This window comes from Lepisosteus oculatus, chromosome 11 (assembly GCF_040954835.1).
Source record: "Lepisosteus oculatus isolate fLepOcu1 chromosome 11, fLepOcu1.hap2, whole genome shotgun sequence".
In the NCBI taxonomy this organism is placed as follows: Eukaryota; Metazoa; Chordata; class Actinopteri; order Semionotiformes; family Lepisosteidae; genus Lepisosteus; species Lepisosteus oculatus.
The window spans coordinates 12633293-12659703 of NC_090706.1; the positions used below are offsets into that span (position 1 = coordinate 12633293).

General features: G+C 37.2%; 1 protein-coding gene across 1 annotated transcript in view; it reads left to right on the top strand.

The window, feature by feature from the left end:
• The first annotated feature begins 5669 nt into the window (after positions 1 to 5669).
• rspo1 (R-spondin 1) overlaps positions 5670 to 26411 on the top strand; it is a 57218-nt gene continuing 36476 nt past the window's right edge. The window contains exons 1-2 of the mRNA XM_006631524.3: positions 5670 to 6104; positions 23302 to 23679. Of these exons, the coding sequence (XP_006631587.1) occupies positions 23586 to 23679 (94 nt within the window). The 5' untranslated portion in view covers positions 5670 to 6104; positions 23302 to 23585. The remainder of the gene's footprint in view (positions 6105 to 23301; positions 23680 to 26411) is intronic.

Below are 26411 nucleotides of genomic sequence, written 5' to 3' on the forward strand. Positions count from 1 at the left end.
CACTTTCCACCATACCCTTGAGCCACCACAGCAACGCAGTAGCTCAAAACCTCATAGGCTCGCATGCTGAGTAGGAGATCAATAAATAATTGTCAGGGCAGACAGACAGAGTTTTAAAGGGCCAAAGTATTCCCCAAGTGGAGAGTCTTTCTGGTATTTTGGCTCTGGCATCTAACAAGCTAAGCCTTTTCTCCAGGTTTCACCTTAATTGAAGACAAACATTAAACAAAGCCTAATAGACAGCCTTCTGACCCCAGTGCTCTAGGGTCAAGGTCATATAGCTCACATGAGAGTCAATCTTTAATGACAAAGTGGACTTTCTAGGTCCCTAGATGTCAAATTCCTAAGCAGCCCCTCTTGAAAGCTGCAATCTTTCAATTAAAAAAGAAATGGAGTTCTTACTTAACTATTTGGGCTCAAATTTCACACCGAGTTAACTGTGAGAACAGCAAAAGCAGATGCTGCAATTTAGGACCGATAGGTTTTCCCAGAAAGACCCTTTACTAGAGAGAGTCTCACACTATGACCCACAGTTCAACTTTCAAAGCATTCTGTTGCAAAGCAAAATTTACTACTCTGCTCATAAATCCAAATAAATGTCTAGCTAATTTTCCAAATCCATATTTACAAATGCAAATATTTAGTTATCTATACCTGAATAATGTCTTGCCAGATGTGCAATGTTTTTAAATATGAAGGGTGAAAATCTAGTCTAGTCCCTTAAAAATATGTTTTATTACACAACATCAAGTTTATAAATCTGAGCTGCCTTGAAATAATTCCTGAAAAGTAGAATCAAATACAAAATAAGGCAAGTAGAAAACTCAATGTTTTCAGTGAGAGGAATGAAAGTATTTCATGGAAAAGATAATTTGTGTAATTGTGTTCACAAGTTGGAAATCAAAGAGATTATTAATTGATTTAAATTATACTGCCTAGAAAGCCTTTTAATGAATCTCAATTGTATTGAAATAAAGAAGAGACCTACTGTATAGACATTCTTTACTGTCTCAGGTTATTGTGTTCAAAAGACAAATTAGAGACACATCCTCTAATTTGCAGTCATGCAAATATAACCTACAATATACTCAAATCATATGTTGTAGAGGAAGTTGTAAGGTAGCATAATAACTCAAAGGCTTCTCCCATGATCACAAAGTATTAAGTTATCAAGTGAGATACATTATGTTTACTAAGGCATTAATTTGAAGATGTATCTGATAAATACAATTTATGCCATCATTAAAAGAACCACAACTTTACTATAATTGCCACTTGGACAGATCCCCAAAATTTTGTAAAAAATGTATGGTAATTAAGATGCAGAGTTTACCATGCACTATTTTAAAAACCAATTTATGATGTAAATACATTTCAGCACCTAATTACATTTTTGTTCATATCTTCTTAATAACTTAATGTTGTTTTATTTTTCAATGGAAATTCTACCTGAACTTAACATCAGAGGCTAATGAGTTAAAAAGTTATAATCACGATGAAACATATACATTACTTTGCACAAAAGACATTGTTCAACTCAGCTTTGGTTCAATAAAGTAAAGCTGATGTTACTTTTGTTTGTGTTTGTTTTTCAAAATTCAAAATTTTTAATGGTTTCATACATGAATCTATAAGTAGCAAATTTAAGAATGGTGCACTATTACTAATGTCATAAAATGTAGTGTAATAAAAAGTATGTGTTTCATAAAACACCGATAACTGGAAATGGGAAATTCCAAGAATTACTAACCTTTTTACAAGAAAGTGTTAACATCTTTTTCTAAAATGACTAAGAAGATGAGAATATTGTACTTAAGGTTACCACTAAATAATTAAGGGTTATTATCTGCAATCTATTATTAAAAAGGTGGAGCTGTAAGTGTTAAAACAACAACTTCATAAAAAAAAAAACATCAGACTTTCTACAAAACAAATGTAACATGAGCACTTCAAGGAGAGGTGTGACTAGGCTTTGAAGAATTACAATAATCTCAACAAACTTCACCCATAGCAATTTCAACTGACCTTTTTTCAGTTATTGTTGGATGTCACAATTACACTGGATATCAACTTATTAAACCAAGAAGAAATATAATATTTGTTATAGAGAACTTCCTTTGTCTGTTTACCTGCTGTATATACTGTAAGTGTTTCAAAGAAAGTTTGAATTCCTCTCTACTGACAACTACTGAAAAAATCCACTCCTTCAGCCTTCAGTTAGTTTGTTTAGCCATCTATCATAAGAAATTCATATGCAAAACTTACAAGTCCTGTAGCTTCTCAGGGGTTAGAAACTGGAACTTCTGATCAAGAAATAATAGTAATAAATAATGCTCAAGTCACTATGCCCACATTGTGATTAAAGCCCTATTTATTACAGTGGAGTACAGAGAACTAGTATAATTCCCCACACACACTCAGAGTACCCATTCGATCACTGCCAGCCCTACTGAAGTTAAAGGGTCCAGTTCAAGGGAGACTGCCAACCATGCTCATATTATTAAAATTGCACACAAAATCTTAAAAAAGAGCCCTCTCATTCACTCCTTTTAGAATATACTCTCCTACCCTCTACAATGAGGTACCAAATCCCCTGGATAAAGACTAAGAGGGCATTTACAGTACTTCATTATACCTGAAAACATTCAATTGTTGAACAATGAAAATATTGTTTGGATATGGGAAAGGATCTTGTTGTTGTTTTAGACACTTTACCAGTTAATTGTTTGTTATGATACTGGATTGAGTTCTGTCTGAGCAATGTTGTTAACTGTTGTTGGTATAATGGTATTGTACTGATGCTGTATTGTATTATGTGTTGCGAGCTCTTTGTGTGCAAGACAAATTCCCTTTGTGGAAATAAATGTTAATTCAATTCAAATCATCTACAGGAAAATTACAAATACTGTACAGTAGGAACACAACCGGAACTGAACAGCAGCGAAGATGTAACAACAAGTGAGGAATGACAGTCAGTTTCTGTCTAAGCAAATAGTGGATTGTGGATCTGTATGATAAAAGTCCAGTCAACAATGACGAATGCTCCTGTCAACCAGCTGGCTCAGGTTTGCTTCAGGTTTGGCTCTCCACACCTTGGTCGTGGCCCTGGTCCTTATGCAGTTCTTCTGGAGCTGCCAGCTTAGAAGATGCATTGGCATAAGTGTGGTGGTTCTCCAATCAGGCAGCATCAAGTCCCTGGGCTCTTTTGTGAAGTAGTCCATGGCCATAAAGATGGATGAATTGCTGGCTTCCAAGGGGGCAAGGACTTCCACATGGAATAATTGCAGGGGCGTGTCATGCAAACATCACAGGTTCATTAAAACTTCCCTTGATTAACGTTCTGGAATTTTTGCTTTCCTTTAGTTTTTTTTTTGCCTTTTTTATAGTTTTATATCCCTTCAATGTCACATTGATGCAATATTATGCAGGATATTGGCAATTACATTGTAAGATGAACAAATATTTTACTGTAGTGTTTTTAAGGTAGTAATGCTCTGCACATACTGTACCAAGACTCTTTTATCCTCATCAGGATCAGTGGGGTAGACCAAGGGTACTCCCAGAGCTCAATCAATGCTGTACTGATTTCCATAATGAATGGTGAATGGTCTGCCCTACTCTGATGGATACACCTTGGCTTGGGTCTGGCCTGATCATCATCTCCTTCAGGGGTAAATGTCCAACCCCACCTCACTATCCTGCTATGTTCACTTTTCTCATTTGGCTCAAGGTCTTAAACCTAGTACTCCTATTGCCTTCTGAAGGCTGAGGAAAGCTCTGACTCAACTTTACTTATAAACTTTACAAACCCCGGCCACCTAATTTTTTTGTAAAAGCATTTTGTCTGTTATTTAAAATGAACCACCAGAATGCGGATGTCCACTTTTACTGAAATGTCTGGCCTAAAGTTTTGCTCTGATGCTGGTGATGGCTTCCTCACCTCCATTAAGTTAATTGGAAGATCTCTTACCTGTACTGTTACTATCAGAAGCCAAATTACAGTACGTGCAGATACTGAGGTTTGTATTTTTTGTAAAGCAGGTTATCTGAATTGCAACTTTATCAATTTCTGAATTGAGTCCATTGGTGTTTGCTCAGTGGTAACGGTTGTCTTGTGCAAATACTTTCACTGATCTAACATATGAGTAATCAGCTACTCACTGAAAATGTTTAAATGATGTACTGTATCAACTGAATCATACTGTCTAAGTCAGATAAGTTGGCTATGGATTCTGGGACAAAACATAATACTTACCTAGAAATGTATAAGCACAATCCTTTGGTTATTCTCCCAAATGTGTATAAATTAAAAAAGCATCCACCCAAGCTTTAACAATAATAAAAATACTCACACAAACTTGGACACACAGCGACCGTGGAGCTAGTGCCTATGGCAAAGCAGATATCCAAATTCCAGTGATGGCGCATTCTGCCAGGAAGATATTTCACCTCATCTCATTTTCTAACCACTTACACCTGGTGAGGCTCCAACGGTCTCCGAGACTGCAGACAGAAAAATCATTTTCACCGCTTGTACCCTTGATCTCATCCTTTCGGTCACTACCCATAGCTTGTGTGACCATAGGTGAAGAAAGAGACATAGATTGATCAGAAAACCAAGAGCTTTGTCTGAAAACTCAGCTCCCACTTCACCACAACAGTATGGTACAGCGGGTGTAGTAATGGGGGATCATGACCTTACTGTGGTGAAGGGGCTTGAGTGCTCCAAGGAGGCTTAGAGTTATAATGTCAGGAGCTTTGCTCTCCTGGTAAGGCTACCCTTGGCAAATTAGTCTAAGGTGAAGGGTCAGACAAAGAGCAATCCAAACTAGATTCGCATAATGATTCTGTTAAGAACTGCAAAGCGAAGGATAGGGATCGGGGGCAATACCAGTGTGATGATGGCCTTTGCCAGCCAGATATGTATAATGGAAAATTATCCAATCTCAGCAGGCTGTCATGGTGTTAAGAGATGAGGAGGATAACGTTTACCCTTCCACACTTCCTGTTCCAATCTTTCCTGACTCCTGAGGAAGCATCTCTGCTTGGGAACTCAGATTTGTATAGTATCTTGATGGGGGTTTGTGTGTGTAGGATGAACATTGTTGGAACTGGAGAGCAACGAAGATGCATCAAGAAATCATCTGTGCAAAACATATTACATATTACACAGACAAACTGTATGACTGTCAAACTATCATATTTATAATACATTCCTTTATACAGTTAATACAAACAAACATTCCTACATATATCTTGCAAAACAGTCTCTCCTTGCTATATATGTTGGAACGCTGATAAAGACAAAAAGCGTGGATATTTCCAGTTTTGAATGAAGCGTGTAAAACATTACAACTCCAGCAGCAGAGGCTCGATTAAGAGGTAAAAATGTATACAGTACCATCGTATCAAATCAATATGACAGGTTTCTAACACAAAAGGCGAGTCTTTGGTTCTCGTGTTTACTGATTTTGTTAAACACAATATGAAGAGTCAATATTCAGAAAATAAAGTTGCCGTCAGAGGCTTCAATTCGAGCAAGCTGTTCCAGCAGAGATCCACGACAGGTCTTGTCTCCAACACTCTGGCAAGCATTCCGGGGAGGTGGGACTTACAGCCTTATGCGCGCAGAGAAAGTGCGCTGGATGGCTTTAGAGGGCTGGATGCAAACTTCCTAAGGTTGGGACTAACTGCTTTGAGTTGGATGCTTTCCTGCACTAAAACTGGATTTATGTGGAAATTACTCTGAAATGATCACAGACAGCTTCCTTATAAATAAAGGCTTTTTAGATTAGATTAGAAAGGGGGATTACTCAGATAAAACCATAAATTGTAAAAGAGTTTTTTTGTTTCTTTGCTTAATTTTTGGCTATAAAATAGCGGCTTTACATTTATTATCATCATCATTATTATTATTATTTTAAGCAAACAATAACAACAATATTACACAAACATCTTTTCTTCTTAATCTTATTTGGAGGTGTTGTGTAGGAGGAGTTTGTTTAAACTCGGCGAGACAAGGACTTTTTTCTCCCCTATAAAAAGAACATTGGAACCACTCAATTCATTGAAAAGCATCGAATGAGCCTGACCGCACTGAACAGGTAGGCATCCAAATTAGTGGGCTGTGTGTTCTTATTCGTGTTCAAGATACTGTAAAGGGTGGTCTGCTAATATTCTATAATATTATAAGTTAATTGTTTTAAAAATGTTAAAACCGGCAAACAGCATAGCTCTACTTAATAATTCACATGATTGTATTTGTTATATATACAGTATTTTATAGTACAGTATAAACAAATAATTCTGTTTTTTCCTCGGTAGTATTACTGTATGTACAGTACATATTATGCAAATACACTGAAAAGGCGAGAAGATAAACGTTGTTTCATTACTTAATTATTTTCCATATATATATAAAGACTAGTGAGTGTTTTATTTTTGCGTTTATTTGATATAGTTTAATAAACGTATCAACTGATTTCTTCGCTGCTCTGGATGAAAAGAAAGCATTCTTAAAAATGGGTTGTACTAAGTCAGGTAGTCTAAATAAATACGATTTAAGCAAAGTAGCGCGTGATTTACGAGCTGTTTTAACGTGTTAATTGCGGTGGAGGCTGCTGCTCCATGATTTGTTTGAACCTGGTCGCTTACAACCATAACTGTACAATACACCAGAGCGCTAAACGATTTAAATAAAAAAAACCTGGTCTTGAATTATTATCGTTCTAAACTTTTAACTCAGAATCCTTTAAAACAAGCTTATGCAGAAATACATTCTGTTGACTTTTTAAAAGTTATGTTTAAGGGACTATGGAGTTTCCAAACTTTAGTTTTACAGTATAACGTGCACACTAGATATTTTGCAGTGGTTGAATATACTGTATGACCATTTAATGGTCAAATAGTTTTGAGGTTTAGTGTACTGATTAGAAGGTATTCAGTCTGAAATTGTCGTAATTTAGGTCTTAACTCTAAATTAAATGTTAATTAAGAAATATTTTTAACCTTTATAATAAAGTCATAATCATGCGTCCAGCGGCCACATAGGCCCTAGAGAGCTGGAAGGTTTTGTGAAAATTATTATTATAATATTTTTTCTCAGCTCTTTCCTTATAGGTGATCATTTATTGGAAAGGAACAAATAAAAAGTTAATTCCACATTGAAGAATAGAAAGGAGAAATGCAATTTTTCGGATGTAGAGTCCTCTTCAAGTGTAGTCTCTACAGCCAAAAGTTGTTTCTTCTTTCTTCTTTCTACTTTTCACTGGGTAATTAATCTCTACTTGTTGCTTTGCAGCCACCACATGCTGATGTACTGTAGTTCCACTTTCAAATTTCCTGCAATACTATGTATTTTCATATTTACAGAAATAAATCAGAGTCATTGGCATGACAATTTGAAAGTGCTTAGACCTAGAGAGGTACTTAGCTGTTAACAGAGAACATCATACTAGAAAAAGAAGTGTTGTAAGCTATTGACCTTCCTTGGAGATCATGCCATTGGTGACCCATACCTTTTTTAATCACTGAAATATGCAATATAGAAGAATATTGAATATGGAATATACTGTATAAGAACTGCATTTAACTAAGATACTTTGCATGATAACTGAACGTTTTGCATTTCGTAGTCTGTGAATCGAAGCATCGACATTAAATACAAGTCCGTAGGTGTACAGTACATCAAAACCATGACAAATCTGCTAGCTTTATCCATTTTTCCACAATTAAAATAAAGCACCTGACCAGTGAGTCTTTAGCCGCGGTATTGGCTAGATAATAAGTAACTAAACAGACTTGGGTCATCAGGCTTGCTGTTTTTAGTGCTCTCATGTTTAATCATTGCAATAATTCAATATACACAAGTTTCTATAGCACTTAGCATTTCTGGGAAAGTGATTATTATTGTTGAGAACAGCTGTGAAAACATGGCTTAACACTGGTGTCATACTGAGCTACATATCATCCACTGAAAAAGAAGCCACACAGCTTCATGCCACTTAAACTTAGACCACTCTAACCTGAAATTGAAGATCCGCAAATAAAGAAATGAGAGGCCTTCTGGACACCTCATTTCTAATTTCCTGATTTGTTTTCATTTTATCTATGATTACAGATGACATTTGACATTCTTCTAAATGAAAATGACATGAAAATGTGTAGCCTGTTGTTCAACATTTTCATTCATAATAAAAGTACTTTGCATTTGAAACTGCTGTTTCTTGAATGAAGCAGAAGGAAATGATGCTTCATGTGAAGTAAAAACCTAAGAAGGTTACAGACAAAGGGAGACCATTTCATTCATTCTTCTCATTAATTTGTTGTGAAGAGTTTTGCTGAGGGAGACTGGAATAAGGTACTTTCTTTAACGCATCTCTGAAGTAGTGACTTCTGGCCAATTAGCTACTAAAAAGCAAATGACATATGTGATGCAAATGGCTTCTCTCCTTTGTAGCCTTTCTTCCTAACTGTAAAAACTAAAATTATCCATCACCAAAGAAATTCTACAATTTTATAAAGCAGACAGATTTTTCTGCTTTATATCAACATACAGTGCTGCCAATTAAAATATTTTTTTAAACATTTTTTGTCAGTATACTGTACATCTAGAATTGTGGGACTTGGTTATGTTAGACTTTTATTCTAAATATTATTTTATATTATTGCCCTTAAAAGTAGCATCTCAAAGTGTTTTGCAGCAGGTGTGAAAGAAAAAACAAAAGGAAAAAACACTTACAAGAACAGTGAGTTACAAAATAAGCACAAATGAAAAAACCAAGCAGTTTGAAGTGCAGAAGATAAATGATCTTTACAAAATCGAACATACTGTACACAGACAGGAACTAAGTACTGTAAAAGCCTTTCTGAAAAGAAAGGTTTTGAGGCTGGATGCATTCAGGGTTGGTGATTCTCTGAAATATCATCATAGGACACAGTCTGGTGATATTTCTGAGATGGAAGATGTTTTTACAATTTTCTTCACATGAGAGTCAAAAGTCAAGACAGGATCAAATATTACTCCTAAATTCTTTTATTTTGATTTAAATTCACCACAGTGTCTTCCTAACAGTTAGGGTTACTGCATTGGGTTGCATTGGTGACAGGAGGTGCCGAGTAGCATGACCATAGTCTTGTCGCAGTTTAAATGAAGGACATTTTCAGTTATACAGGATTTTATATCAGAGATATATCAGAGAGTGCAGAGACAGCTACAGTACTTCAATTTCAAGTTTAGTTTGGGCATAGCTTTTAGTGTCATCACCATAGAAGTGATAATTCAGACCATGTGATTTTAATATCTGACCAAGTGAGCATCACATGTTAATGCTGACTAGCAGGGGGCCCAGTATCGAACCTTGGAGAACACCAGCCTTAATGAACCATAATCCCCACAAGAAACTAAGTGTAAGCAATCAGTTAGATAAGAGGTGAACCATTTAAGAACAATGTCAGAAGCTCCAAATTCCGTCTGAAGACGGGAGAGTAAAATGTGATGATTAACAATGTCAAAAGCAGCACTTAGGTTTAGGAGAATTAGGATAGAGATCCAGAATCAGCAACCAAAATAAGATAGTAACTTTAAGAAGGGCGGTCTATACTATAGTGTCTATACTGTGTAACTGCCTGAAACCAGATTGGAAGGATTTGAAGAAGAAATAGTATGTGTAATGAGGTGATTGTTAAATTGTATTGCAACAGCATTTTCTAAAATAAGATATATTGTAGGATGAAAATTGTTTAAGTTGTTATGAGCCGTGTTTGTTTTTTTAGGCAAAGGCATAACTGAAGCTGTTTTTAAAGCCCTGGGTGCCACTTTAGTGCTAAGGTACTTCTTTATTAAGTTGAGGACAATAGGACAGAGGGCTGGAAAAGAGAGATAGTGGGTTTCTTACGCAATACCAATTTTTTAAGGCATGCAGCATAAAGTAGAAAGAAACGAAAGAGGAGAACCTTAAAAAATATCAAATCAAGTTGCTTGCTTTGAAAATTGCTGTGCTAAAACAGTCCTCGCATTATATTCCAATTATGCAACAACAGGATTCAAATACACTGAAATGGAAAACCAAATTAGAGTGGTCTTGCTGTTAGAGAATAATGAAGGACAATCAAGTAAGGGTTGGTAGAAGAAAACAATACTCAAAGTGCAGAAAAACACTGACATGTTAGTATTCTAGTTTTGCTCACTGTCTTATTCTTTGAATCAGCTGTTAGTGATTTAGTTTATTAAAAATATCTACAGTTATGTTTCATTACATTCATACATACAGTTCTTTTCTTTACAGCCAGCAGTTACACAGTTGTGAGCCTGGTCAGTACCTGGATGGGAGTCCTCCTGGGAAAAGCTAAGGTTGCTGCTGGAAGAGGTGTTAGTGGGACCAGTAGGAAGTGCTCACCATGCAGTCTGTGTGGGTACTAATGCACTAGTATAGTGGTTAAGACACTATTCTGTTAAAAAATGCAGTGCCCTTTGGATGAGACCTAAAACCGAGGTCGTGACTCTCCAAAGTCATTAGAAATCCTAGGGTGTTTCTCTAGGATTCTCTGGGAAAAGATTAGGGGTGTAATCCTGGAGTCTTGGCCAAACATTCGCCTGGCCTTTACTGATCTTGACTTCCTAATAGTCCCCGTCTATGAGTAGGCTTCATTAATCTGTTCTCCTCCCCACTGATAGCTGATAGTGAACTGGGGCACTGTGGGTGCCGTCACATCGCCCACAATGGTGGTGGTGGAGGGGAGTGCTCTGAGTGTCTGTTCAGAGTGCCAGCCATAGAAGCACAGAAATCACTTGCCGATCTTTTTTTACATTCAGGTGATAAAACAGACAGGCAGCTCTCTCATCTTCATAGCTTCCACAACAAATTCCCACAAATTTGAAATCTGGGAAGATTTGGGAAGAAAAAAATGTTTTGAGCTACATATCGATGACACACTTGTTGTGCTGATTCTGCCAGAAAGAAAAGTGTTCTTAATTGTGCAGCTTTCAGCACTCAATTAAAATAAGACAATATAGTCAATATGTTGACTGTTAACAACTAAGAGCTATAAACTTCTAACAGTTGTAAGTAAACACACTTCTCAACCGCTGTCCTCAAATATATGAAGGCTAATTCAGCTGGAAGAAAAGAACCGCAGAATGAGCTCCATGAATTAATAGGAGTGCACATTTTGAACGCAGTCTGGGAATTAATTTTGTTGATTTTATGAGTTAAGGCACCTGCCAAAGCACATCTGCAAAATAGAAACATCTGGAAATGCATTGTATTACGACCAATAAGCTAGTAAATCTTCACTGGTATCTTAGGTCATTTGAAATTGTTAAATAACATTAGAAATATATTGGAAATTGGAATTGGATCATATATTATGTACATTTTATACTTTGTTCATTGCAAAGCGATTGAACATGCTTTCATTTTAGAAGATTAACTGTGGTTCTATGATAATGCGACTGGTGATTTCTTCTGAGGTTTGCAGGGACAGAACAACTCTTGGGACGCAAGAGGAAGTGAGTTTGAGAAGGTAAAAAGTCAGATAGTGAGGAGGGAAAGAGACAAGGAAAGGAGGTGTCATCTATTTAATACTAAACTTTCAAAAACTTATTTTAATTTTCCTTCTGTGTAGTAGAACATTAATGGCAAAACATTTTTTGCTCTCGTGTGACATTTATACTGTAAGCTGCATTCATCACGTCTTTTTTGTTTTAGTTTATAAGATTTCATACAGAAGAGAAAAATACAATTACAATTACATTGTCAAGTCATTTTTAATTTTAGATTTTTAAAATTTAAAACAGAATAGAAAAAACAGACAATTACAGATACTGTGAAAACACCTATAAGTATAAAAAGGAAGTCTGCAGTAACAGAAAGAAAGACAGGAATGGAGGAAAATGGTCTTATTAAAATGAAAAAAATGAGCTCATTCAGGAACAGCAGTTAGTATTATTTTAATCAGTAGGTACATTGTCTTCACAGCTGAAGCTGTGTGATAATGGCTGTGAATAACATGTGAATGGAAGAGGGCACCTTCCCCTTATGAATTCCTAAATGAAGCTGAATAGGAATCAGGTGTACCCATAACTAGTCAGAGTAATTGAAAAAGGATTTCCAGGTCATTTAGAGTTTCTCTCTGGAGCCACATGGTGTGAATTTTATTTTTTCTAAATTAAGGAAGTGCATCGTGTCTCTCTTCTCGGAGTAGAAAAGGTGGTGGCAGCGTTCAGCACGTTACCAGTGTAATAGGATCAGACCTCTGATCTGAAGGGCTGGAAATGCTAATATGGCAGATTGTGCTAAATGTCCCCTGGAACTGCCCTGAAGGGTGCAGCAACAGGAGTGCATGACTGCTGTAGATTAAAGAAAAGTACGTGCAAGATAGTTCAGATGCCCAGTCTTTATCTGTTAAATTCACATCCAACTCCTGTTCCTGTGAGGTTTTTAATAAAGGAAGTGTGAGAGGGTCCTGTGAGAGGATTATGGTGTTTTTTTTGCAAATCATACCCTAACTGCCAGAATTAAACTGAAGAATGGAATCAATATGGGTCTTTTTCAAGGGGAAGCAGAGAAAAAGCAGCGTACTTTATTGGGAACAGATATAAATAATGCAATTTGTTTTTGAAATTGTGTTTTTTTTTCTGGCAAGTGGGAAAAGTAGAAAGAAATATTATTTATGCATGTGTCATTAACAGATTTAATACTGTTATTTAGTAAATGTGATTATGTTGAACCTCGGTTCTTTAGACTCGTTGTTAAGCTGGTGTGATGTCTGAGATATCAAGGTCTTGAAAAAAGATTGAATCTTCAATTATATTGACCTACAGTACAGTAGGTACAATGGCCGATCTGCCCATGGAGCAGCTGGCTCTGCTTGTTAAAGCAGCTAACTGGCAGATGTGGTAATTGTGGATATACACTCTGATGTCAATTCCTCAGCAACTGATCTCAAAACATTGGCATCTCAAAACTGCACTTTGCCTTCAGGTGAACAAAAGGAAGAGACAAAGGTGTTGAATACACAGTGAAACAGTGCCGAGTTTGGAACTCAAGGCCCCTGTCCGGACTACCACTCTTGGCATAGTCTGTCTTCCAGAAGGATTTGAGCAAAATATTGACAGAAACACCAAAAGCTTTTTTCCCCACAATCAAAACCATTCTCCCTTCCCCTAACCCCGATGTTGATTCAACTCCAACCATCCCACAAAATTAACCTGAAACAGTGAATCAGGAGGTGAACGATGATGATGAGGGTGATGGTTGCTATGTTCCAGGATTGTGGTGCACCTTCCGTGGTGCCATGGATCTGAACAGTAGGGAGGTCTATGAGCGAAGATAGTGGAAAGCAAGGGTACACTGGGACTAAGGAAGAGAATTCAGCTTCTGCCAGCGGAGTGCCATCTGTCTTTCGGCAGCAATAATTTCTGCTGGTTTGTTAGGCTGAAAAGGAGTTGTTTCTCAATAGCTGGAATGTAAGAGAACAAGGAAATTTCTTCTTAAGAATTATGGGTCATGTTGCTTGTATTCTGCAGTATGAATGACCTGTGGAGGGAGCTTATCTCTGTCAAGCTTCAAGAAAATGCAAATGATTCATTGACCTTTTCTTAACAGAAAGTGAACTTGACCTCTTGTACATGGTGAAATCATATGAACTAGTTCCCTGTGTATGCTCTGTGTGTGGAGTGCATGCCCACATCCTGGGAGAATGTGGATGTGGTTGGATTTCAGAGATGTTTCTTCTCTGGTGCTCCTGTTGAATTATAACTCTGGTTGGACTGGATGGACTCGATTGCTTAAAATTACCATGGCAAACAAAATAGTTCTTTCTTGGGAACATCCCTATTTCCCTCCATGGCAGTTTGTTCCTGGATTTTCTAGATGTTATTTTTATGGATTCTGGCTGAATAGGAAATCAAGTTAACAGGAGGAACATTTGGACTATGATGCCTTCTTCTTTTTGCTAACATTTTTCCATCTCCATCCTAACTTAGATCTCTTCTGGTTTTCTAAGAGATAGGTCCCTACATCCAATCACAGCCCTTCCTCCTTTGATCCATGAATGGTCAATTTAAGTCAACTTTAAAAACCTTCTTGTTTTGTGTTATCATGGCTCCTTCAGGTGCAGGAATTCAGAGAAAGCGACTCCCTTATTTTCTCAGCCTTGAGCAATGAGACAAAAAAGACTGTCTGTTACTCAGTGAGATTACACAAATGAAAGTCTGTGCTGCTTGTTTTAAAGATGTGAGGCAATAAAAAGGGGAAAAACATGAACACAGAGTCGACTGAAGAGCAGAGAGTACAGACGAGCAGGAGACAGAGGCTTTCTTATGGGATACAGCAGGCTGTCTGATCTGACACAATCTGCAAGGAGGAGCAAAGAAGACAGAACTGGATATATGTTTTTTTAAAGGAAAGAGAAGGACAATTCAACTGGCACATGGACAAAGTGGAGGAAAGGTCAAGCTAAACCCCTTAATAGACCCTAGATTGTGTGGATTGGAATATGTGCATGGAGGTCACTTTGTCTAAGGACCTGCTGTACAGTATAACGACAATACCAGTCCAGGTACTCACATACTGTGCAGGAACATGGACCAGGTGCGGCAGTCTAGTGATAATTAAGCCAGACAGAAGAACTGGAGTCTCTCCAACACATGTGCTACATCTTATCATGGAGGAGAAAGAGTCTTGTGAGGGAAAACACAAAAACATGGAGATAGTTAACAGAGGGGTTACGGGAGGGAGAGATGAGAGTGACAAAGCGGAGAAAGGTGAATGTGACTGGAGAAAAAAGACAGAAGAAGGGGAATGTACAAGAAAAAGGAGAGGTGAGAGGGTAAAGGGGGTGAGTGAGGGCAGTGTGGAGCCGAGACGACAGAGTGACATGGGGGAAAGGGAGGAAAGAGGTTGGAGGAACAGAGGAGACGTTGGAGGAAATCCAAGTAGTCTGATCCAAACACTTATGCACCTGTGTGCCTCCTCCAGCATTGTTCTGTTTTCTGTTTGTTAGTCTGTCACAGACAGTCAGGAGCATAGGGAATCAGAGTAAACACAGAGCCAAACAAGCACACAGCTGGGGCAGGTAGCCAGTCCAGGTCTTGGAACGGCCAGACAGAGACACAGACCCAGGGAGAGCCAATGCAGTTTGAAAGCTCAGTACTGTACCAGGGTAGTGTACTAAGAGCTTGCAGGTCCTAGATTAACTATACTGTACTTCCTGATGGTGAGATATAATCCAGGCTAATAACAGATACAGTAGCATTCTATAATACAATTAAATTGTAATCTGTAACCAAAATGTAACTTCAACTAGATACTTAAACTATATTCTGTACTAATACTGATAATTGCCTAGACAACTACACTACTAACAACAGTAAGAAAACCAATTTGATCAACTACTGTATACAGTACTACAGTCTGCATTGATACACTAATCATAAAATACAGTCAACTGCAGTAATCATACTGTAAATCACTGTGGACATTACAGCCATAAACTACTGACAACTGCACTATATACTGTATAAATCAGTCAACACTAATAATAAGCTATAGTTCAATAATATGATCGATAATAAATCACTCTTCAGTAATCATAAACTACAGCCAACTGCTCTAATCATAAACTACAGTTAACTGTACAAATTCTAAATCACGGCACTACAGTCATAAACTACAGGCAACTGCATTAATAAACTACAGTCAATTGCATGAGGTATAAATCACAGTCTGCAGTAATCATAAAATGCATTACTGCTGTGATGTATACATAATTCATACAACACTGCTTCAACAGTAAAATTCTACCTGGAGGAGTAATAAATGACAGCCTGTAGCAATAAGAGTTCTGCAATATGTATTAATAACAAACTCAGCCTTTAAACTTTACAAAAATAAGTTAAACAGATTATGTTCACAGAAATGGAAAAAAATAATGAAGTCCAAAGTGCTGGTTTGTCTGATATTTGGCTGGTATTGAGAAGATATTTAAATTGTATTATTTTCTGTTTTAAATAAATTTATTTCAGTATTGTTAGTTATACTATCTAAATGTTTCTATTTAGGTTTATTGTGGGGGGGGGGACATTGTAAATTGAATTAAAATTAATACTTTTGTTTCTGGGTTTAGTAGTTTCAAGCATTACACATCTTGATGCCCTATGCTGTACAATAATGGTAGATCTTACCATTTTTTTAATATGGTGTGATGGAACCAGGTGGTGTTGCTGATATCAGATTTCCTACGTGTAGATAATGTATTAGAAACTGACCAACTAAAAAGGATGTTGTTTTGTAACAGACCTATTTGTCAAAATGTCCCAATATTATATAGGAAACAAGAAAAATGTATGGCTGATGTACTGTACCTAAAAGTTCATCTGGACACATTTATTTTCTTCTCCATCTCTTCAGGTGGTGCGGGTTTAAAGAGAAACCACAGTATACTGTAAAATCTGCAGACATACAGTACTGTCAGACCACCCTGCGGTAATGGAAAAACAAAATGTTAATGAGTATCATAATGGCTTGTTCACATTACAAAACAGTTTCTCACATGGCTGAATAGGAAATAGAGTGACTGTTTTTTACTGGAAAAGATAACAGGAGGCAAAAACTGCAAACCACATCTGTATTAGATCTTAGCTACTTATTATACCTCTTCCAGTTATGTGGTTTCACAGGAAATAATCGACCAGTCTCTTATTATTTCAAACTAGTGTAATCAGGTGTTTCACTACACTCTGATACAGTATTATTATTATCCTGTCTGCAGGGAATGCCCTGTCTGTGCTCACCTGCTAGATCAAATTGCCGACGGCAAAACAGGAGAGGTCACCTTGCATGTACTGTAGTTCTCAGAGGGTGTTGAAGTTGGAAGGGTATTTAATTGCCATCTGCCATGAAACTGTTTTTTTCTGTTTTTTTTGCATGACTGCAAGCTCTTAGTTTAGCTGTTTTGGTTATGTCTGTGTCCCCCACAGAGAGCTTGCAGGGCTAGCTAAGGATAGCTGGATGCACATCTCGTGTCTGTATAAAGAAAGCTGCTTCTTGTCCAAGGTGAAGCTTAATAAGTCAGAAAGCTTTTCAATACAGAGTGAATTCAGCCAGGATGCCAGATTATTTGTCTTCTTCCCCAGTGGGAAATTCATGTTTAGCTAACTTTCTCAGGGAGGGGGCCACTGCTGCCTCTGGAGAATCTAAGAAGAGAAGATATGTGGCCGAGTACTGGTTCTTTACAGTTTTCCACTGATAATGCATGGGCTCAAGTGTACTGTACCTTGAGGGTCCAACTTCCCAAAACATTTTGTTCAACAGGTGACACAGCTGGAATCACCTATGGAACTGGAATGAAACGGCCTACCAGGAAGATGAAAAACCGTATAGAGAATTTGTTTGGTGTAGGGAAAATTGTTTATGACAGACTGTGTTTATTGCGTGTTTACTGCTTTAAGTTTATGTTCTTGCTTGCACGCTGCTTTATGGACTTCAGACATTAGATGGGACAAGTGGTGCAGCTTGATGCGGGGGTGAAAAAAAAACAAATTAAACACAATTTTACTGGTGGTTTCCTTTCTTGTAATTAACTGTGCATTGAAACTTTTGCTGGCTTTTCATTTTTAAGTAATGGAATCACCACTGCTAAGAAGTATAAATCATAACAGCTATTTGTGAAAGATAACTCATTTTTGTGATGAGGGCTTTGTTTTTTTGTGTGAAAGCAAACCGCTCGAATTGTACGTTAACCCAAGCAACGGCATTTTAATCTCGTCAGTTTAGCTTTCACTCTTCTGCTAGCTGTTTGATACAACAATAGTCGTTTATCAGGACATGGTGCCCCATTTCCTGGTGCTTTTTCTCAGTATTTTTGCTTTGGAGAAAACTTTGCTTCTCATTTTCTCTAAGGCACTGTTAAAAGTTTGTAAAAATTCCTCCGAGAGACAATTTAGGTTCAGACAAAGAGATATAATAAATAATGCAATAATAAAGCTATAAAGGAATTTATTTGGAGAGGAACAATTGTAATATAAGAGCAAAACCTGTAACAGTGTTTTTTTGTTTGTCTTATGATTGATACAGTACCTAGGGGAAAACAGTCAGTTTATTTTTTACCAGCAGCATTGTTGGTGCCTGAAGGAACTCTTACACACAGTTTATCCCGTACTTCACATTTACTGACTCAATGTTGGTTTTATGTTTATAAAAAAAACTGTTTAAAAAGAATTATGCAGATCATTATGAAAATGGAAGCAGCACATGAGCCTACATAGAATGAGTGGATGTTACTATGGTGATTTTAAATTATGACCTTAAATACTGGCCTGCTGTCGTCTCAGTCATACAGCCGCCTGAATAATTAATAAATCAAACACTGTACAAAGCAAGGAATTTAATCTACTGACTATTTAATGAGGGAGCAACTAATGTCTGTTTCAGAGGTGAAAGAATCCATTAGTAAGAATGTGATATGTGTCCATCTTGTGTAGTTGCAAAAGCAGGACAGATCAACATGAAAAGCAAACAGGTGCAGCCACTTAAGATTTACTGTTTTCTTTTTTTGTTGCATGGCTGCAGTTGGTTTAAAACATGTTTAGGGTGCTGGTTGTATATTTTTTAGCAGAGTCCAAAACTACATAGAACACCCTCAAAGAGCAAAGACTACTGAAGATATGAAATGAAGGTAATTGGAATCCAGTGTAAAAGGTTTTCTTTCTAAAGTGACCCTTTGTCTGAATTTGGTATTCTTACAGAGGCAAAAGAGCCACATGTATGAAATCTTTACAATGTTGTACCAAACGGTATACATTGAATCAGAGTCTGGACTCATTGTAGAGTTTGTGTGTGTTCAAAATGTGCTTCATTACTCCGGAAGGAGAGAAGCAGGACAGAACCTTTTAAAAAGGTTTGTGTGCAAGGGACATCAGTGCTAAATAATAACATTTGATGATGATGATGATGATTGTTATTAATAATAACTTTATTTTACATAGCGGTTGATGGAAAGGAAAACAAATTAGGAGAAAACAGAGCTGGCACAATTAAAAACGAGGATTGGAGTGCAGTAGAAGATTCAAAGGGGCAGACATCAATCAAAGTGAAAGCCTTCTTCTGAAGGCTTCTGAAGAAGAAGGTTTTGAGTCTGGATTTGAAAGTGCTCAGGGAAGTTGACTCTCTGATATCCTCAGGTATAGAACTCTAGAGCTCTGGGGTATAACAAGAGAAGCCATTGCCACCCATAGAGTGTACACAGTGTGGTCTCCTGTTTGTCTTGGGGGAGTCAGAGAAACAGGGGTTTGCAGGTGGGGAGTACGGAGATAAGAAATCAGTTAGGTACTGAGGTGCTACGTCATGAAGAGCCTGATATGTGAGCATGAGGATTTTGTAGTAGACAAGACACCTGTTAGTTAGCCAGTGCAAGGGACCTACAGTAAGGACAGTAGTAATGTCATCACTTGCATGCTGCCAAATTGTGAATCTTCTGATACCCCAGCGAGTAGGGCTTTGCAGTAATCAGTTCTAGAGAAAACAAAATGCTTGTCCCTTATAGCTTTTCAGCTATAGTCAGAGCCCCTTCTTACCTGCTGTCCTTTGTTCTCCTGTGCCTTATTTATCTACTAATTTGCCTCTCTCCCTCACACATGAAGAAGGCTCCACAGCTGAAATGCGGTTTACCTGTTCCTTTGCAGCCTACACATGCTGACACAGCTACCTACTCGCACAAAGGATGTAGTCTGTCTAAATACTGCGTCGTTACCAAAAAAATAATGAAGTTTAAATAAAGGGTAAACTTTAAAGAACAGCAGAATCTTTTTATTTTCTTTCTTCAAGGAAACGCAGATACCCATTGGCAGTTTTAGAAGAGTTGTGAAACGATCTGACACATCCTTAGTACTACTGCAATTATGACTCATATGTGGAAATGTTAACATTTTCAAGCTGCTGTGCATGGCATGTTTTTAATGTTACCCCTGAAAAATATGCCATTAATTAGTTTGATGGGTCACAGAAACATAGGTCGGTTTGGGCTCGGCAATTGAATATTATGAGGTGTGAGGGAAATGTGACAGAATTTTCAAATGTCAAACCATCTTGGAAAGCCTGGAAAGCCGGCAGAGTAAATAAAAACTATTTGAGAATGTGTTTTGTGCTGTCTGTAGATTTGTAATCACCCCTCATTTCTATCATACTTTGCAAGTGACAGTGAGAGCATTTTGATATGATTACATAGTGCAGTGTGGGTAAAATATTTAGTATGGTGCAGCATTTTGTTCCAAAATTTTATGTGAGTTTTTACAAACTAGAACACAACAAATATATGTAAATAAACATCTTATTTAACCCCAAAAGGCATTTATGAGTTGTCCACCCTTGTTGTCTTCTTACAAAAAAGACAGAATTAGCTCCATGTCCACTATAGCACAGCAGTAGAGTAATGATTAGGGCTCTAAAGATTTAGCTGTGAATTTGTGGGTTCAGATCCCAGGTGGGGTGCTACTACTAAGCCCTTAAACTACAGTAGGCACTTTACTTAGATTGCATCAGTAAAATTTCCAGCTGGCTCAGTGGATACAAATGTAAGGTGCTTTGGGTAAATGATTCACCCAAATAAATTAATTGCAAAGAATGTGTGACTGGTAGTTTGCCATCACTTACAAAAGTGACCAACGTGCACCTATAATTCTGCTTTCTGCCTTACAAACTCCGAGCTCCAGACTGCCTGATGTACAGTACTTTCATATTCTCCTTAGCTCCTGTGAAATTGAATCCAGCAATGATATCTTCTCTTAACACGAAGGCTAGTACAGGTCTCCACTTCAAGTGCTGAAAGACTAATCATTAGGTCTACTGCACCCTTTAGATGACATACTGTAAGAGTTAGAAATGTACTCTGTGTAGCTGTATCATCATGGATAATGCCTTATTATTATGATCTATTAATTAGTGGTACTTTATCCCGCACCTCAGTCTGCTTTGCATTAAAGTGGTGGGTAGTGCTTCTTCATACAGTATGTTGTTGTTGTTAATAAATGGGTAACTGAAATTTTTCATCTAACACCTTTGAGAAACAATTTTTAAACAGTAGGAAAGCATTATTAGTAGCCTGGCTGTTGCTCTTCTCTGTTCACTATCTGAAACAAGATAGACTCCAACTCTTAACTGCCACTGCTGGGTAATTAATTGTTATTGTAAGTAGATTTGCATACACAGATGTGTGGAGCTGGAATAAAATTGAATTTGATTTATGCTTTCCAGTACATTTTTTCAAGAACAGCTAGGTTGATTCCAAAACTGTAATCCAACTTCTTGTTTCCATCTCTATTTGAAGTTCTGCTGAAATTAAGGGATGGGATTTGGTTTGGAGTATCGACTGACTGTGCTGGCAAGAATTTGCCTGGTTCATGGAGATTTTGTTATTTTTGCTACGAAAGCTGATGCCCTGAGTTCAGTTGACAGTCGCTGTCTTGCCTGTGAAGCGAAGGACAGACTTCTCCTCCTGCATTCAGTAATAGTTCTTTAATCATCTTGGAGGTGCCAGACGCAGTCTGACTCCTTGGAGTTTTTGGCAGATGTTCTGCGAGATTCTGCAGTTAGAAAGTGTTGTAGCCCCATTAATAATGTTTCACAATCGGAGTGTTGGAACTTCCCCTGTTTTTTTTTCTTCCGCCTTTTGTTTGTTCTTTCAGAAGATCTGTCTGGTTGATCTCATGAACGGGCCAAGCAATGTGGAATAATTTACCAGCATTACGATCCGTCTGATAATTAAGTTAAGCTGTTATTGTTTCATTCTTGTGCATGCAATGCTGTCGGAGGAAAATTTGTTTTTTAAATAAGTATTCCTTGTAGTAATTACATAGCTTTATGTTGAGGATCTCCTATTACCACCAGACAAGCAGATCTATAACAAAAAAGCTTTCTTCTTGTTTAACCACTTCAACCAACATCTTGACATTATTAAGTAGAAATAAATGCGTCTTTGTTCAAGACATTTGCTGCCAATACAATAGATCTTGTGTGATGTGTATTTTGCAATGGTTCAATAGGTGCACCCAAAGAGAAATCTACTGTACTGTGTTATATGAGTCCAAAATTAGACATTAATCTGAGATTTAGCTTTAAATTTATGAATTAGGACTGGAGGAAAACATACTGTTTATGAGGAAGATCTCTATATTTAAAATCATTTAGTTATATGTAAATATAGCAGATATGAATATAGAATATGTTTGTATTCTTCCAGGTGTTCTTTAAGCACCTACATACTGTATTTGAGAAATACTTGAAGTGCACTCATTAATATTAAATTTGTATTCATATACTCTTTTATATTCAACATGTTTTGGAAAGAAAAAGAAGGAAAGAATTTGCTGTGTTAGCAAATATCAAAGAAATGTTCTTTAATATTTGTTTAATCGCAGAGGAAAATTTTCTAGTGGAGGGTTTTAGGTCTTGTCATTGTTTTAGTCTGTCTCATTTCAAAATCCTTCAAAATGGCAGCACTCTGATCAAACAGAGTTAAAGACTCCACTGGTCTACTCTGCTTTCCTGTTTTTTGTGCTTGTGGTCTTAAGTTACTGACCTCCTAGCTCCCTGGCTCCTTTTTACCATATCATAATAATTTACTCTGAACAGCCTTTTCTTGTTGTTTCAGAAGTAGAGAATCCTCATGCTTTCCTAACCCGTACGTTACACTTGAACTTAACATCACTAGGAAACTGTCTCTTTTTCCTGACCTTTAGTTTTTGATATTATGCCTCCATGAATCAAGTGTTTGGCATTCCATTTACAGCCATACAGTCAACTAGTAAGGAATTTCCTCAAATCCAGTTGCCTGTTAGTCATCTCTACTAAAATGATGCGGGGAAAACAAGAGTAAATAAAAACATCATGGTAAAAGATAGTTGCTTTTTCCTTTCAGAGTACATCCCAAAGAAATGGTCATTTCATACCACAGGTTGTTTTGAATTAGCTTTAAGTTTGCAAAATGAATGTTTTTCATCAGTTAAAATAATTATAAAATCTGAAAAAAAATGTCAGACTTTAGAATCTGAAATGTGTTTGGCTTTTGTGCTTGTGTTAGCTAAAAAATGTGACAGTGAGACGCATCTAAACTTTGCAATACATTAGGAAATAGCTGTACATACTTAGTGCTTCATTTATCTCCTGGAAATTATCAATACAAACGTTAAGTATTATGAGGACTTAACTTAAGTGTTCAGAAGTGTTTAGAAAAGTTTCTTCTACAAATAGCCTCTTAATATCTGTGCTCTAACAATCATTAATTGTTTCTGTTGCTCCTTGGCAGGAACTCGCGCTGACAAATGCATTGTCGCATGTAGCGAAAGCATCAAGTTCAGATGGGTCTTTCCCAAACTCCTGGGATCTTCATGGGTTGAATGTGGAAGCACCATGCTTTTCACCTCCCAGTCCTTCCTGCCAGCGACTGTGGCTCGTGTCTCTGGACAAGTGTAAGGCATGTTTAGACTTGCACTTGGGATTGGACTCCGTGAGCAGTAAGCAGCCACCTGCAGCGTGGAAGGGAACTCCACCTATCAGCCTGCCTTTGGACCAGAGCGCTGGGCAGTTACTATGCAGTTTGGACTGGTTGTGGTGGTGGTTTTCCTAAGCTTAATGGATTATAGCAGCAGCCTCAAGGTCTTAAAGGGAAGGAGGCAGAGACGAAGTAAGTGAGCTCACGTTGACTTTTTATGTCTTCTTGCTTCATGTTCTACACATTAACATGAACATATTGTTACAAATACGTGTCATAAGGTAGATAATAGTATATGTATGATATATCTGTTGGTCCATGTATTATTAAACTATCCAGCATAAATCTACCTAAACCAACACAGATAGAACAATAAACAGACAAACCTGTTTTCAAAGGGCAAAGAAACTCTATGTATATACAGTAATTTAAATGATGGTTTATAACTTTCCAGTACAGGGTCACACATACATAAACTTTTGTTTTTCTATAACAACCTCTATTTTTAGTTCTGTTCCATTGTTTATATGTGTACGCCTTTGCAGTTCATGTGTAGCTTAATTGTTATAGAGAGTGTTTATGGAGTGTCTTAAAATGATAACAAGCCAGAATCTTTTGTGTGTATACTGTCCAGATTAAAACATTCTTGGTGCTGAAGCGATGGTCTACTTACTTAGCACCTTTTGGTGATTACTGTAACTTCATGTTTTATAAAACAATATACCATATAGATAGCACCTACTGTACCTCCACACACCTCTTGCAAGTATACTGTATAAGCTGCCTCTTTGCTGCTTGTGATCAGAGTGCATACCTGTATTTTACAAGATACAGTGACTCTCTTTTGCTATACAAAGGATTATGTGGGTTTTTTTATTTATTTATTAGGTTTTCTTGCTGTCTTGAGGCCACAACTGAAAACTGTGCTTACATTAATAAGGACTTGGCAGCAAAAAAATAATCTCTGTGATGGAAACAAGCGTGCTGTGCCGTATCAAATACCAAATAGAGCAGTAGAATAGGGAACACTTAACCAAAACGATTTTTATGAAAAAAATGTGGTGGTTTACTCTTTGATGCAAATTGGTTTTGTATCTGACCCCTTGTTCTACTTGTCATATGTTTGAGCACGAGAAGCTGTTTTGTGTGTCATACTCCCCCTGCAGGAGAAACACTAAAGTGTGGAAATGTGTGCTTTTGTCCTCTTTTCAATTACCAGCACAGCTTTGCAGTTGTAAGCGCTTAGAGGACATTTACTTGTCTATTTATCAATAAGTACTTTGCTTACTCCACATAAAATTTGGAATAATTATATTAAAGAATTGTTCTAATGTTTTTGTGTACTAATGTCTAATTATAAAAATCCTTTATTTTAAAAAATACTTTTATATTTTTCTGATGAAAATATGGTGTTTGTTGTGTCGGTTAGTTCTAAATGTTAACAAATCTACCTCAGTAGCCTGCACAATTGTGGTTCAGGTAGTCAGAGAATTTTTGTGAGACCTAGTAATGTGTTCAGTATGGAAACTGTTTGCTATGCAACGTGTTTTATAGTCTGACAACATAGCACAGGGATTTATTCTGTCTGAGATCACTTGTGCCATGAAGACTTCACAGAAAAGAGCAAGCTCATTCATTAATAAAAACACTGTTTACAATATGGTAATGTTACATATCTTCCCTTACAAATTAATAGCAGTTCCTCATAAAATGTACAATAAAGCAGACATTGCTTCAACATTGCATTATTTCTAAAACTGTCATGCTTATGCTGATGTCCAGTCTGTGTGGGCTGAACGAATTGCTGTGCAAAGGTTGACTTTGGATGGCAAAGACAAACACATTTGTGATAATTTTTAACTGAAAACTACTCTCTGGACAGGTGACGCCTTGCTTTCCTTAGTTGCTTGAAGGATCGCCCTCACTCAGAGCACATTAGGAAATTGGTCTAAACATGCCGGGAAGCTGAAAATCCAAGTCCCGTCTGGGCCCCGGATGACTGTAGCAGTGGCTCCAGCTCCTAAGCTCGATGAGCTATTTTTATTATGGAATATCAACAGGATAATACAGAGAAGTGGACTAGACTGCAAGGAGACAGATAAATTCTAAGATTTTACAATCAGCAGTCTCCTGTACTGTATATATTGTATTAATTTTTACAAGAGAAATGCATTTAATATTATTTTAATCTCACACAGAGCCTCTCTTTCCTACTTCTGGGAAGCCACAGGCATGTCTGGGTTTTAGGCTACCCAAGCTCCTAATGAGTTAATTTAATTATTAACTTATTTGATGTTATAATTTTAAAGAGGCATAAAAAGTTAGATATAGTAATGCAATTGTTCAGTATTTATTAGTCCTGATACCAAGGACTGAGCTTGAGCACAAGCAATTTTTATAAGTTAGATAACAGATAAGCACTTGTCAAGAGTGAAGTCAGCCAATCAACAGGTAATAGATTAAAAAGGTCAAATATTTATTACACAAGCCATAGACATAAGTGCACGATACATTAACTAATATTTACAACTGCTCTTTATGAGTAAAGTGAGGTCTTCAAAGCAAAACATCACACCAGCCTTCCCTGATCCCTTACATGATCCTAATGCATCTGAAGGGGGCTGCATTACTTGAAATAAATATATACTTAAATACAGCAATGTTCCCTCTAAGCTGTGCGCATGTGTGCGCGCATACAGGTTATGAAATCAGCGCAAAAAAAAATATGATTATAATAAAATAAACATGGTTGTCATTTGAAAAATGTTAAATTGACCACATGAGACTGACTGCGAGAGAACCAACTGGGCTGTGTGCGCTATTATTGCTACTCGATAATCGTAAGCTATACTCTATGACTGGACTCATTGAATCACTGTCCCGGTCTTTTGGATCTCTATGCTTCTATGAGAATGACTATATTA